The sequence below is a fragment of the Amia ocellicauda genome, chromosome 8, assembly GCF_036373705.1.
Source record: "Amia ocellicauda isolate fAmiCal2 chromosome 8, fAmiCal2.hap1, whole genome shotgun sequence".
Classification (NCBI taxonomy): Eukaryota; Metazoa; Chordata; class Actinopteri; order Amiiformes; family Amiidae; genus Amia; species Amia ocellicauda.
In genome coordinates, this window is record NC_089857.1 from 29,083,895 (window position 1) to 29,098,770 (window position 14,876).

The following is a 14,876-nucleotide window of genomic DNA, read 5'->3' on the forward strand; positions in this document are numbered from 1 at the left end:
GGGACCGTGTTGTGTGAGGCTTCCACTGTCACATGACCTACGAATGGGTTCGTCACATGACGGGCGACTTGACAAGAAAACAGGAAGTAAAGATCACAAGGATTTAAAAATCCAAAAACATTAGGGGACGGTGAGTAATTTAATTAATGTTTTCGGAGTCTTATATGTTTAAATTTGACTGCAGTTTAGACGCCAGAGGATAACCACGATGTTCTGCATACTTATTTGAAATTAAACGGATTTATCGTTTAATGGAGAAGATGTAGGCTATCTGGCAAATTATTTACCATTCATACAATGTTTCAAAATAAAGTGATTGTTTTTTTCTATATTTGTATGTGAATTGTTTAAAATGCATCGCTGGTAATTGACTCGAGTAGTAGCAACTCTGTTAATTTGTATTTGCATACTACGCATTTTCTAACCATGAGATAGCTACCTGCAGTTGCAATCGTTTTGGAGACTGACATTGCGGGGGAAATATACTTTTCACAGTGTCTGAATACGCTCAATTGTGAATTAGCAGGGTATGGGTAAAAGTCGTTATGGTCCTTATGCAAAAAATATTTGAAATGAAATTGTTGAAATGCTATGAATTGTTAACACAAAATACAATGTACGTTAATGACAAACGCCATGAAAAGCAGTGAGTTGAAAATGTTCTTGCACTATCAAAACATGTATAAGATATTTATTTAGTATATTGTTGTTGTTGTTTACTTATTTGTCCTGTATCAAATAGTAAACATTATAACAGTTAGATATTGTATGTTGACTTAAAGAACAAAACTACAGTTCAATAGTCAATTATCAAAAGGACTACAATCCAATTGCCTACAAGCTTCAGAAGCAACTATACTGTAGGTCATATCATTAGTAGTGAGATGCAGCAATACAGTAGACTTGAACATACTTTCTATTTCACAGGGTGAGGACACGATGGGGTCCGCAGTGGAGAGGACTGATGACTTGGTCAAGGAGTACTTGATCTACCGGGGATTCACAAACACCCTCAAACACTTAGATGCTGATATCAAAGCTGACAAGGAGAAAGGATTCCGAGTAAGTTAACTTTAATATAGTACTTCCTATTATAGCACCTTCTCATAAAACAAATAAACAATGGATTTTGTGTGAAGTCTTTTACTTTACAAATGATGATTTCACTTTGCCATAATTGCACAAGGAGTAGTTTGAATGTGTGTGCAGAAGACAAAGGCTTATGACTAAAAAGACTTGCTACAGGGTGTGGTTTGAGTTTTGCTTTATGTCCAAGACAAAAATGATTTGAAATCTCCCTGTGGAAATAATCTTATGGCTTAAAAAAACCCTACAGAAATAGGCATTCATTTCACGGCTGTAACCTTTTGTGATGTATGTCTGGTGTTGTGCTGTTTTATTAATTTATTTACTCTAATTTGTCCTTGTCTGGACTGTCTTTAACTCATAGCATGGGATATTGTAATGGTTGTCTGAAACAAGCATTTCTCAACGTAGGTGGATAAAATCATCGAGCAGCTTCAGCTCTTCATCCAGAGCTATGACCTGCCGGCGCTCAAGGAGTACTGGACATACCTGGATCGCCGGCTCTTCAGTCGACTGGAGGATGTCTACCGGCCCACTGTGAACAAGCTGAGAACCAGCCTCTTCCGTTACTACCTTGTGTACACAGTACAGGTATTGCCAGTTACCTTCAAGACATCTTCACACTTAGGAGAGCAGTTGGTGCAGTTGGAGCAGTGCTTATAGCTATTGTGACTTCATGATCCCAAAACCCTTTCTCCATAATGCTATATTTTGTTGCAAGTAATTTCTGAGATACTGGGAAGAATAGGCCTGAAAGGGTTATTTTTCAAGTTAAACATTGTCATATCTGACTGTTCAGTCGAAGCCTACAGCACACTACAGATAACAAACCAAAGTGCTTTTTCTCTGTTTTGCCTGCTCCAGTCGAACCGCATTGAAAAAACCCAGGAGTTCTTTCAGAAGCAGGCGGTTGAGCTGCAGGGCCAAGCAGAGTGGCGGGACTGGTTCATCCTCCCTTTTGTCCCGGATCCCGGGCAGAACCATACCTTCTCCCCGTACTTCTCCCGCCAATGGGCCGACACTTTCCTGGTCTCTCTGCACAACTTCCTGAGTGTCCTCTTCCACTCTATGCATATCCTTTTGGGTACAGCCACTCTAGGACTAAGGTATTTGACTCTGTCCTGTACAGTGACACTGTACTGCTTTGTTTATAAAGGATTTTCCCTTTTTTTTTTGGCTTGACTGGTTGTTCATGTAGAAAAACAGCAAAGCATTAGTGAGCACTATTTCATTGATTTTATTTTATAATTGTGGTGACATATTGCAGTCAATCTTTTTTTATGTATTGTTTACATCTGTCGAGAGTTGAAGAGTTTTTTCTGTCATAGTGCTTTAATATTTCTTTAGTTGTCTGATCCTGAATACGAATGTTTCATAAATTAGCTATAAATAATACATTGTCAAAACATACTAGGCTTTATACATAATATAGTTTTGATTTTATTGCAAATACACAACCTTTTGATGTAAAAGCAGAGATTGTCTGTCTAGGGTTCTGAAACATTATATCATGTATCCTATCCCATGTATCCCAAGGATGAAGGAAACTTTTTTTGCCCAGCAGAAGACCTTTTCAGGTATTTCTTCACTTCATTTTCATGACTGTGTGAGACAGATTTGCAAAACCATATAATATAACCTACACACCCCTTTGAGTCTTGGTAAAAGACCATCATCAAACACATGTCTATCCATGTTCAAGCAAAGTGACCTTTTTGTGCCTTTGAGATTCACAAATTATAAAAAATAACTCCCTTTCAAAAAAGGCTTCATTGTTTTTTGCCATCTATGTTAAATAAAAAAACTTGCTTTTTGTGGAATCATTTCCCAAATAAGGGACTACTGCATTAACAATGCCTTATAATAAGGGCTGTTACCGTACTGTCATTGTCAATGAAGAATTACAGCTTCCTTGACCACCTCACCCCTGCCAGTGCTCCTGAGCTTTGACTCAGAGGTGCAGAGAAGTTCTGCCGCACAGGAGGAGAATGAGCTACTGCGCCATACGGTAAGGAGACGGGGGTGAACAATCTGGGTGGGGTTAAGAGGCAGGGTATGTAATGATCATTACATGGATCAAGAGTGAAAAATGTCTGATATCAGTCAACACTACAACTGTAAAGCAGCAACAAACAGTGGGGATTCCATATAAAGAGCCTTGAAACAAAAAGGTTGCATAGTCAATGCAATGAGGCTATGCCATGAAATGAAACAGTTTATTAATAGCAATATTACCCAATTACTGTTGTTAGTTAACGCCAAAATAAGCAATCTCTTTCGATAACAAGTGTAATGTATTAAAATGTCAACATCAGTCGCCTATGTGAGCTCAGTTTTGTCTTTCTGCTTGGTAATTTGCATTGATACTAGGCCTGCAATATGTGTTATGTTTTCTTTTTCTTCTCCCCATTTCAGGTATTTGCATTACAGGCTGAGCAACCACGACTGAGGAAGGATGAGGAGATGGTGCATCACAAACTCCCGCCCTACGTACAGAACATGGACCGACTTGGAGACAGTGAGCTGTGAGGACTGGAACTTGCTTCCTATACGGATTGACCGAGTAGAAGGGCAGTGAGGCAAAAACTATAATATTTAAATTTAAAAGACTAGGACAAAACATGGACATTCACCAGCTTTGCCTCCAGTTATATGAAGGTTGGCTTACATGAAGAAGAGAGAAAATCAAAAACGTTTGTGTTTTGTGCTTATGATCAGTGTTGCATCAATGGGTGGAAAGAAAACCATGAACTGTTCAAATGACATACTCAATAAACCATTGACTTAAATTATTAAAATAATCCTCAGAAATGGTGCTTAGGTTGTGCTTTCCATTCTTTAGATTAATTTTAGTACGGTTCTTCTCCGAGGGGGAAAAGTGTGTACGAAATTGAAAATTGTTGTATTTATTTGTCCATTTTAAAACATATTTTTCTTCTTCAAATAAAATTGTTGAGGGGTAGTTTCTTTACTCATTCCTGGTTTGTTCCCAGGCTTACATTTAGAACACGAAACAGCTGTGCCGATCCATGTGGACCCTGTGTGATGCAGAACATGTCACTTGACTTCCCACCGCACTCCTTATGAGTCTGTTGACCAGCTGAGTCTCTGTGGGCCGGCCAAGAGAGCTGGATCATCAGAGACTCATGCATAGATTGAAATATTATGGAGTGTACTCCACAGCCAAGCTGATAAACTAGATTAAGTTTGTTTACTTATGCACTGCAAACAGAGAAATTCAATCAGCTGCCCGTTTCTCACAGTAATATATTTGTTTTGCCTTGTAAACCAGTTTAAGCAGTGCCAGTAATCAATGGAGAGCAAGCTGTAATATAATGAAAGCAATTTTAAAAAATACAACTCCAGTGGAAGTCGCTAAACAGCTGGAGTATGTTTGTTGTTTTTCTACAGGGATTTGGTATCTAGCCAGCGCAATGTTAACCTAGCCAGCCAGCCTCGAGGGGGCTTCTTCCTCTCCACATTCCTCCCCCAAGGCAAGTGGGCACCTGCCAAGCCACCCCAAGGAGCTGGATCTTCGCCAACACAGGCCTCCATGGGGAGGAGAGACACTGCAGCCAATCAGGTGATTCCATATGTTATTTTTGGATATTGCCTTTTACAATATATTATTATTTTTGCTGTGCACTTTACTATTCACTATTTTCAATGTGATTGCTTTTAAATCAATTAGAATAATTATACAGAACATACATACAAAATAGGATCACTAACATGTCAGCTGTGTTGAAACATTTGCCATTCTATGCTCTGGGTTTGGTTTTCACTAAATAAAGCGCAGTCGGTGGATGGTTTATAAACCTACTAAAGAAGGCATCTCACCTGCAAGACTTTTTACAGCCAGAGTATGTTATCAACTGCTTGACAGCAATAATAGATGTTCCTGATGCCAAACCCCCTTCAGTAATAATTACAGTACATTCTTTGTGTTTTTGACTAGCTCTGTGCTTTCTGTGGGCTCTATGTATTTTTAGTTATACTACATGATTCAGTTCAGGTCAGCAGTTGTGGACACCTGAAGCTGCTCAATGATTTTATCCACCTTTAATCTATAATCTATACATTTTTTCTAGAGTGGTAATGAAGATTATGATTATTATCATCATCACCGAAGGAGAATCTAGCTAGAAGTCTGTTTTGTGATTTTGAATCCCCATTGGTTAGTGGAGAAAAAAATATATATATATATACACTCACCTAAAGGATTATTAGGAACAGCTGTTCAATTTCTCATTAATGCAATTATCTAACCAACCAATCACATGGCAGTTGCTTCAATGCATTTAGGGGTGTGGTCCTGGTCAAGACAATCTCCTGAACTCCAAACTGAATGTCTGAATGGGAAAGAAAGGTGATTTAAGCAATTTTGAGCGTGGCATGGTTGTTGGTGCCAGACGGGCCGGTCTGAGTATTTCACAATCTGCTCAGTTACTGGGATTTTCACGCACAACCATTTCTAGGGTTTACAAAGAATGGTGTGAAAAGGGAAAAACATCCAGTATGCGGCAGTCCTGTGGGCGAAAATGCCTTGTTGATGCTAGAGGTCAGAGGAGAATGGGCCGACTGATTCAAGCTGATAGAAGAGCAACTTTGACTGAAATAACCACTCGTTACAACCGAGGTATGCAGCAAAGCATTTGTGAAGCCACAACACGTACAACCTTGAGGCGGATGGGCTACAACAGCAGGAGACCCCACCGGGTACCACTCATCTCCACTACAAATAGGAAAAAGAGGCTACAATTTGCACAAGCTCACCAAAATTGGACAGTTGAAGACTGGAAAAATGTTGCCTGGTCTGATGAGTCTCGATTTTCTGTTGAGACATTCAGATGGTAGAGTCAGAATTTGGCGTAAACAGAATGAGAACATGGATCCATCATGCCTTGTTACCACTGTGCAGGCTGGTGGTGGTGGTGTAATGGTGTGGGGGATGTTTTCTTGGCACACTTTAGGCCCCTTAGTGCCAATTGGGCATCGTTTAAATGCCACGGCCTACCTGAGCATTGATTCTGACCATGTCCATCCCTTTATGACCACCATGTACCCATCCTCTGATGGCTACTTCCAGCAGGATAATGCACCATGTCACAAAGGTGGAGTCATTTCAAATTGGTTTCTTGAACATGACAATGAGTTCACTGTACTAAACTGGCCCCCACAGTCACCAGATCTCAACCCAATAGAGCATCTTTGGGATGTGGTGGAACGGGAGCTTCGTGCCCTGGATGTGCATCCCACAAATCTCCATCAACTGCAAGATGCTATCCTATCAATATGGGCCAACATTTCTAAAGAATGCTTTCAGCACCTTGTTGAATCAATGCCACGTAGAATTAAGGCAGTTCTGAAGGTGAAAGGGGGTCAAACACAGTATTAGTATGGTGTTCCTAATAATCCTTTAGGTGAGTGTAAAGCTTGATAATGTGAAAAGGGACTCAAGAACACAGCGTCCTAAACCTTTCATGGCCTCTGATATGCTAGTGATGACCTTGTATTACTTCTTGGAAGGTGTTTAATATAACTAGACAGACCAGTTTTGAACCTTGACTCTCCCTTTCAAACCTGAGTGAACAATTACAAACAAACAAAAAATATGCTTTCGGTTATAGAAGCAGAAAATGCATTTCCTCCCTCTTTGGCGATTAGAACCAAAAAAAAAAAAATGCTTTTCCCTTTTTTAATTTGAACAAGGGGTTATATTTAAAAAGATAACTGTTTCAAGTTTCAGTCTGTGAAGTCAAAGGACCCTCTGCCATCTAAGGATTCCAAGCCTGTTCCCAGTGGGGCAGGAACGAACGACCAGCCTTCCAGTCACTCCAGGCAACGACGACACCAGGACCATGAAAAGGAAAGGAAAGCGCTGCTCTCCAAACCGCCAGTTCAGGTGACTGACCATAGACACCTTCTCAGACAGTATATTGATACAATACAGATGCAGCCAGTTGTCCCCAGACTCTACCTAACCCAGACTCTGGACCTAGCAATTCACTGGGTATGGTTGTCTGCTTAGATAATAATTTTAATCTGTTGATCTTTGGTCATTTTTAGTCACAATTTTGTTATATTACTGAAGTGATGATTGATGTCCCAGGATTAAAGCCATTCAAGACAGATGTATAAAAAGACCACTGATTCCTATGTTTACAAATACTGAAACGCCGTATATCAACTTCAGTGCTGATTTTCAGGAGCAAGACTTGTGAGATTAACAATATTTTAGTTGAATTGGCACATCTTGCTTTTTAAAATCATACGCCACTTCCAAGGTATAGGAAACGGAGGGTGTCGATTAGAGGAGTTCCTTCTAACTGGAGTGAGGTTGTTAGTGGAGTTCCACAGGGATCAGGTGCTTTTCCAGATCTGCAGGGACACACGCATCCAGGGACACAAATGGAAATTGGGCTTCAAGGCATTCAAGACAGAATACAGGAGACAATTCCTCACACAGAGAGTCGTCACAATCTGGAACAAACTCCCCAGCAATGTGGTTGAAGCTGAAAATTTTGGAACATTTAAAATCAGACTGGATAGGATCCTTGGATTACTCAGTTATTAATGGACATTAAACGAGCATGATGGGTCAAATGGCCTCCTCTCATTTGTAAACTTTCTAATGGCCTTCTTATGTTCTTAAGGTTATAATCACAGTGTGATTAAAGAGGAAGTTGCCATAGTAGGTTCCTTGAGCCATTGGCCACCTGTGAGCTGCTTATTTTTAAATTGATCTTAATTGGTCTGGAATGAGTTTTGAGCAAAACTGGGCAGAAGACTGTAATTATCCAGATTTAAGACGAGGCATGGAGGAAAAATTATTACACTTCAGAGCACTGATGTATTTTTAGTACTCAAGATTGCTTATATAGATTATTTAAGTGTTGTGAAAGTGGTTTGAATGAGGATGGTGGTCCATTTCACAGCATCTACAAACCTTCTTTCCCTCAGAGCACTGAGAGGAGTTTTGACACAGAGCCCCACCCTGAGGGAGCGGCTGACCGGACAGAATCACCAACCAATCAGATGCGAGGCACCGGACAGGGGGGTGGATCAGTGGAGCAGCCGTTCATTAAATTGAGCCAGGAGGAGTATGGCGAGCACCACTCTTGCATCATGCACTGCAGGTGGGTGCCGGTTGGGAAACATCTCATGCCTAACTTGGGTTAGGCCATAGGATACCTCAGCAGTGTTAATCAATTGGTCTCTCAGCTTTGGTCTTGATGGTTCATGATGTAGGTTTTGACATGGACTACTGTTCAGTGGACCCCTCTCATCCTCTTATCTTTTGTCTTGCTGAGGTTGAGTTGAGGTTCAGAATTAATAATGTGTGTCATGTAATTAATGTAAAAATTAATTATTTGCTACAAGCACATGTATAAGTTAACCATGATGTGTTTTATTATTTGCAGAATGTATAATTTCCCTTGATCTCTGCATTATACTTCAGTGGGTCAGTGTGTTAAATTTGTCTGTATATTCACTCCTGTCAGTTTCTTTATTTTTTCCTTTACATTGCTCAGTAAGGTTTGATATGTTACCTACTCCCTGTCATTCTTTTTTTCTCTGTATGTAATCTTTGCTGCTTGTCTCACTGCCCCATGCCCTCTCTGTTTCCATTCTAGGGTGGATTGCTCAGGGCGCAGAGTGGCAAGTCTCGATATTGATGGAGTCATCAAGGTCTGGTCCTTTAACCCACTCATGCAGACCAAGGCCACAATCATGTCTAAGTCTCCTCTTCTGTCTCTCGAGTGGGCCACCAAGCCAGACAGACTGGTATGTGTGATTCAAGTGGCCATAATTAGTGCTTGACAAAAATTCTCAACAAGAATAAACCAAGTCAGTATTTCCCCGACCAGGTATTAGCATAGACATGGCGGGGCGGCGGGGGATGCTAACGGATTGTCGAGAGTGGGTGGCGGACCATGTGGTAGGGGAAACGCCATACAAGATCGGGTCTCCGAGCTCCTAAAACAACTCAAATGTTTGAATATATAAATATAAGATGGATTTAAAAAGAGATTTGAAAGAGTAGATGGTATAAATACTATATAATAAATAATTTGGATATTTTAAAAAAGTAGTGTGCAAAATTGTTGTTATTTTACAGCATATTTCCTGCAAGCATGTAGCAGTGTTATTCTTTAACATGTAGAAGAATCGGTATGAATTAGTAGTTATTATAATACTGAAGAAACTATGGTAGAAGATTAGGAGTGAAAGGATAATGATAGATGGTTCACCGCAAAAGTTGTGTGACAGTGCCTAGACTAGTGTGTGTGCAGCTGTGATAGCTACCATGGATGTGTATTTTGCGGATGCTTAATTGCAGTAAAATGACTGCAAAACCATGTTCTTTGTTATATTTTCTTTAGAGAACGTTGTTAATATTTTGTCAAAATCTATAATTTGAATTTTGTCTTTTGTTGTTTTATTTATGGCTGTATAATCTTGACCACCTTGAAAGAAGGTCCTATAATAGGAATAATTCAAATCTTTCACCGTTTGGACTTCAAAAGTTATGCCTGAATTTCTTTCCATGAATTTCCAGCGAGAATCCTATACAGATCTGTATGGTTTAGTGTGCTTTGAGCACATAGATTTGAGCACAGAGAGATCTGCTTCAAGAAATATAAATATACAGCAGCAATATTTCCATTGTCTCCTTGTGTATTATGTCAGCTGCTGCTGGGAAGTGGTGTGGGAACCGTGCGGCTGTATGACACCGAAGCCAAGAAGAACCTTTATGAGATGACAATTGATGAGGCGCATCCCAGGTAGGATTGCAAGCAAAAAGAAAAGTAACTTTTAGGCACACAACTATGCTTATATACAGTGAGGGGAAAAAAGTATTTGATCCCCTGCTGATTTTGTACGTTTGCCTACTGACAAAGAAATGATCAGTCTATAATTTTAATGGTAGGTGTATTTTAACAGTGAGAGACAGAATAACAACAAAAAAATCCAGAAAAACGCATTTCAAAAAAGTTATAAATTGATTTGCATGTTAATGAGGGAAATAAGTATTTGATCCCCTATCAATCAGCAAGATTTCTGGCTCCCAGGTGTCTTTTATACAGGAAACGAGCTGAGATTAGGAGCACTCTCTTAAAGGGAGTGCTCCTAATCTCAGCTCGTTACCTGTATAAAAGACACCTGGCCACAGAAGCAATCAATCAATCAGATTCCTAACTCTCCACCATGGCCAAGACCAAAGAGCTGTCCAAGGATGTCAGGGACAAGATTGTAGACCTACACAAGGCTGGAATGGGCTACAAGACCATCGTCAAGCAGCTTGGTGAGAAGGTGACAACAGTTGGTGCGATTATTCGCAAATGGAAGAAACACAAAATAACTGTCAGTCTCCCTCGGTCTGGGGCTCCATGCAAGATCTCACCTCGTGGAGTTTCAATGATCATGAGAACGGTGAGGAATCAGCCCAGAACTACACGGGAGGATCTTATTAATGATCTCAAGGCAGCTGGGACCATAGTCACCAAGAAAACAATTGGTAACACACTACGCCGTGAAGGACTGAAATCCTGCAGCGCTCGCAAGGTTCCCCTGCTCAAGAAAGCACATGTACAGGCCCGTCTGAAGTTTGCCAATGAACATCTGAATGATTCAGAGGAGAACTGGGTGAAAGTGTTGTGGTCAGATGAGACCAAAATCAAGCTCTTTGGCATCAACCCAACTCGCCGTGTTTGGAGGAGGAGGAATGACCCCAAGAACACCATCCCCACTGTCAAACATGGAGGTGGAAACATTATGCTTTGGGGGTGTTTTTCTGCTAAGAGGACAGGACAACTGCACCGCATCAAAGGGACGATGGACGGGGCCATGTACCGTCAAATCTTGGGTGAGAACCTCCTTGCCTCAGCCAGGGCATTGAAAATGGGTCGTGGATGGTATTCCAGCATGACAATGACCCAAAACACACAGCCAAGGCAACAAAGGAGTGGCTCAAGAAGAAGCACATTAAGGTCCTGGAGTGGCCTAGCCAGTCTCCAGACCTTAATCCCATAGAAAATCTGTGGAGGGACCTGAAGGTTCGAGTTGCCAATCGTCAGCCTCGAAACCTTAATGACTTGGAGAGGATCTGCAAAGAGGAGTGGGACAAAATCCCTCCTGAGATGTGTGCAAACCTGGTGGCCAACTACAAGAAACGTCTGACCTCTGTGATTGCCAACAGGGGTTTTGCCACCAAGTACTAAGTCGAAGGGGTCAAATACTTATTTCCCTCATTAAATGCAAATCAATTTATAACTTTTTTGAAATGCGTTTTTCTGGATTTTTTTGTTGTTATTCTGTCTCTCACTGTTAAAATACACCTACCATTAAAATAATAGACTGATCATTTCTTTGTCAGTGGGCAAACGTACAAAATCAGCAGGGGATCAAAACCTTTTTTCCCACACTGTAGGACCTGCCAAGCACAAGAAGTTTAAAGGAGACACCAGCTAATATAAACCAATGCTTTTCCTAACCTGTTGTGCAGGATCCTGTCTCTGGCCTGTAGCCCCAGTGGGACGTCCTTTGTGTGCTCAGCAGCTGCCCACAGCCCTCGATCGGGGAGCCTGAATGAGAGTGGGGGTCGAATCTCTGTCCCTGTCTCAGGACAACTGCTGCTGTGGGACACCAAGACCGTGAAACAGCAGGTAATAGAGAGGAAGATGTTGGGGGACCAAACTGGAACTAAAACACATCTTTCACAACCAGTTTGCATACTTTTACATACTATGATCTTTTCCTCCTTTGAAAGTGAAGTGGTTGAAAACATCACACACAGGTGCTTTTCAACCTGAGTCTGATGGTTGGTCCCTAGTTTATCCATTCCATGATAGTCATTTTAAGATAATTACCTTCTAAACAGAAGTGCAGTCTGTTCAATTTGTGAAGAAATTAATTATCCAGAAATGCATTCTTTTGATGTCGTGTTTATTTTATGTCTATTTTGGCTGGAGGTTTAATCACAGATATCAGTTGAATTACAAACTCTAATTGGAACTGTCACTGTTTTACAGTGTGTACTTTACAGTGTGTAAGACTTCACAGCTCATGTAACCTGCACCTGGGAAGTCTTAAAATCTTAAAATCAGTTTTGCTATTCCCATTCTAGTAATTGTGAAATCCCCTGAAAGCTCCCAGAAGCTTTCAGTTCAATCCAGAAGAGAGGGAATTTGTATGTACCCATTTAGAAAGAAACCCTGTATAATAGCTTTATTGAGTTTCTGCTATACTCCTTTAGCTCCAGTTCTCTCTTGAACCTGGGCCCGTGGCGATAAACTGCACAGCCTTCAACCACAATGGCAACCTGTTGGTCACTGGGGCTGCTGATGGGATAATCCGACTCTTTGGTAAGTGACTTGAACTTCCAAAAATGAATATAAGACTGCTCTCATCACAGAGAGAAATCAGTGCCAAAGCCTTTCCATCACTAGGAATGTGACAGTCCTTTTCATCGGACACTTGAAGAGGTTTTTCCTGTTGTTTGTTTGTTTGAATGTCACAGATTCTTTACAGATTGCAATCAGTTCTGTTTTAAACCTTTTTCCATGTCCAAATCATAGTTGCGTGACATCGTTCTGCACTACCTTGAATTCCATCCTAAGTAAATGTAGATTCTTCAGGACTATTCTAAGAGGTTCTGTCCTTGGATTCCCTCAGATATGCAGCGGTATGAGAGTGCAATGAGCTGGAAGGCCCACGAGGGAGAGGTGTATTCAGTGGAGTTCAGCTACGATGAAAACACCGTCTTCAGCATCGGGGAGGATGGCAAGGTGAGGCTGCTCCTCTCAGCCGAGTAATATTGTCCAAACTACTTAACTGCTAGTTACATTGATTTAGAAGAGTTGCTTGGATGATATTCATAATTTCTTACTGATTTCCTCCTGATTATATGCACCTCAGTGATCATTGTGCTGTCAGGACTAATATCAGTATTGCACCTGCTATGCCTAGAGTCGTGTAACTGGATTTCTTTTCCTGTAAAGTTCCTGGCAGCGGAACAACGTGACAACTCAGATGCTAATGTCTGAAGCTGTTACCGTTAGAGCTGTTAATTGTCTGGCCTATAAAAAGATAAGCAGACAAGATAGAGAATCATCTCACATCAGTGTAAATTTAACTTAGATCGTAGAAAAACGCATACATTATTAACTACTTCTATAAACTGTAGTGATGTGTAACTCATTGGGGGTGTCCCTGAACAGGCACTATATATTAATTAAGGGAGTTTTGTATAACCACCAGCAGCAGCTGAAGCTGTTCTCATTAAATGTAATGAATTAATTTAGCTCCCTAGGCACACAAGCAAGTACATTCTTAACTTTACACAGTGCTGTCAGTAGCACGCATTTTCACTCAAGCTTTCACTGCAACTTTGTAACCCAACTGAAGACTGTTAGTGTTGTACAAATCTGATGTCTGCTGTGTGATTGGAGTTGTCCTGGAAAGGGTTAACTTCCAGGCGGGAGGTGAGTTCTGGTCTGAGAGAGACTTAGAAGTGGTTAATGTTCATGTTTGTGGAAAAAAGGTTAAGACACACTAAACGTGGTGCTAGTTTATAAGACAGTCTTGTCTGCTTTATTCTCAGCCAAAACATAACATAACAGGAGTGGCACCTAACCTGCTCAGCTCTTCCCTCCTTGTCCCGTAGTTCATTCAGTGGAACATCCACCGCAGTGGGGTGAAGCAGTCTGAGTATTCCCTGCCCCAGGACGCCACGGGCCCCTTTGTGCTCTCAGGGTACAGTGGGTACAAGCAGGTGCAAGTCCCAAGGGGGCGGTTGTTTGCCTTCGATTCAGAGGGGAACCACGTACTGACCTGTTCCAGCACCGGAGGACTCATCTACAGGGTAAGATTATCCCCTGAGGATGGTGGGTATAACAATGTAGCATGGACCTGTTGTAGTGACGTGCCTCCCCAAGACAACAAAGCGTCTCGAAGCCTTGGTTTTTGGCTTCATGTTTTTTTGTGCTCATTCTGGGCTGTGTAGATAGGGCTCTGGGGGGGGGTATATGTGATAGAGGTTCAAATCTGAGGTCTGATGTGCTTATGCCAATATGCCCAAACGCAAGGGTTCGCAACACGTTGAACCGCTTCCTGGAAAGATTTGTATCCGTACCTCAGCAGGCACGTTGCACGGTAACCTTCAGTGAGCAAAAGCCTAAAAGAGTGTCTGCTTCCCTACAGCTGAACGATGGGGAGAGTGGCCTGGAGAGTGTGCTACCTCTGGGGGGCCACAAAGCGCCCGTGGTCACAGTGGACTGGTGCACTGCCATGGACTGTGGCACCTGCCTCACTGCCTCTATGGACGGCAAGATCAAACTGAGCACACTGCTGGCACAGAAATCCTACTAGAACCCCTGCTGGACACGTAACAAATGTGGGCCACAGCCAAGTAGATCTACTGTGTCTCATTGCCGTCTGACTGCGGCCATCTTTGATTACACTTCACATAAGTAATGACTAAAATGTCCTAAACATTCTTAGCTGGTATGTTTTGCTTTTGCTGCCTTGATGTTTACTTTTGTTTTGTCAGCTGTAGCCTGACATTCGCTACATCTTGTTCTGTTAGTAAATTAGTTTACTAATATCATATGTAATGTTTGTAAATGTACAGCGCAAATGGGTACTTGTGCCACTAAAAAGCTTCCTCTAAAACAGTTTTTCTGTGTTTTCCATGATTGTTTGGACTCATTCAGATTGTCCCTGGTGAGGTATTAATTTATATTGGTTAGAAGAGAGAGATGTGTCACTGATGTAATTGGTTTAAC

General features: G+C 41.4%; 1 protein-coding gene across 2 annotated transcripts; it reads left to right on the forward strand.

The window, feature by feature from the left end:
• The first annotated feature begins 29 nt into the window (after positions 1–29).
• On the forward strand, positions 30–14,765 carry wdr91 (WD repeat domain 91). 2 transcript variants are annotated; one of them, XM_066710954.1, is made up of 16 exons: positions 30–130; positions 928–1,062; positions 1,498–1,677; positions 1,951–2,157; positions 3,011–3,094; positions 3,502–3,611; positions 4,498–4,669; positions 6,830–6,991; positions 8,050–8,225; positions 8,724–8,874; positions 9,781–9,875; positions 11,597–11,756; positions 12,347–12,455; positions 12,766–12,878; positions 13,757–13,954; positions 14,293–14,765. In XM_066710954.1, exons 2-16 carry the CDS (start codon positions 940–942, stop codon positions 14,458–14,460), a joined length of 2,208 nt encoding a protein of 735 aa, XP_066567051.1. In that variant the 5' UTR covers positions 30–130; positions 928–939; the 3' UTR covers positions 14,461–14,765. The 2 variants fall into 2 exon arrangements, with proteins under 2 accessions (XP_066567051.1, XP_066567052.1); XM_066710955.1 differs by having other exon boundaries at positions 6,836–6,991.
• Positions 14,766–14,876: the final 111 nt, after the last annotated feature.

Coding starts and splice junctions, on each gene's coding strand:
- wdr91 (XM_066710954.1), top strand. CDS start 940: ATGGGGTCCGCAGTGGAGAGGACTGATGACTTGGTCAAGGAGTACTTG. Junction 2,158..3,010: donor GTGTCCTCTTCCACTCTATG/CATATCCTTTTG, acceptor TTGACCACCTCA/CCCCTGCCAGTGCTCCTGAG. Junction 8,226..8,723: donor TCTTGCATCATGCACTGCAG/GTGGGTGCCGGT, acceptor TTTCCATTCTAG/GGTGGATTGCTCAGGGCGCA.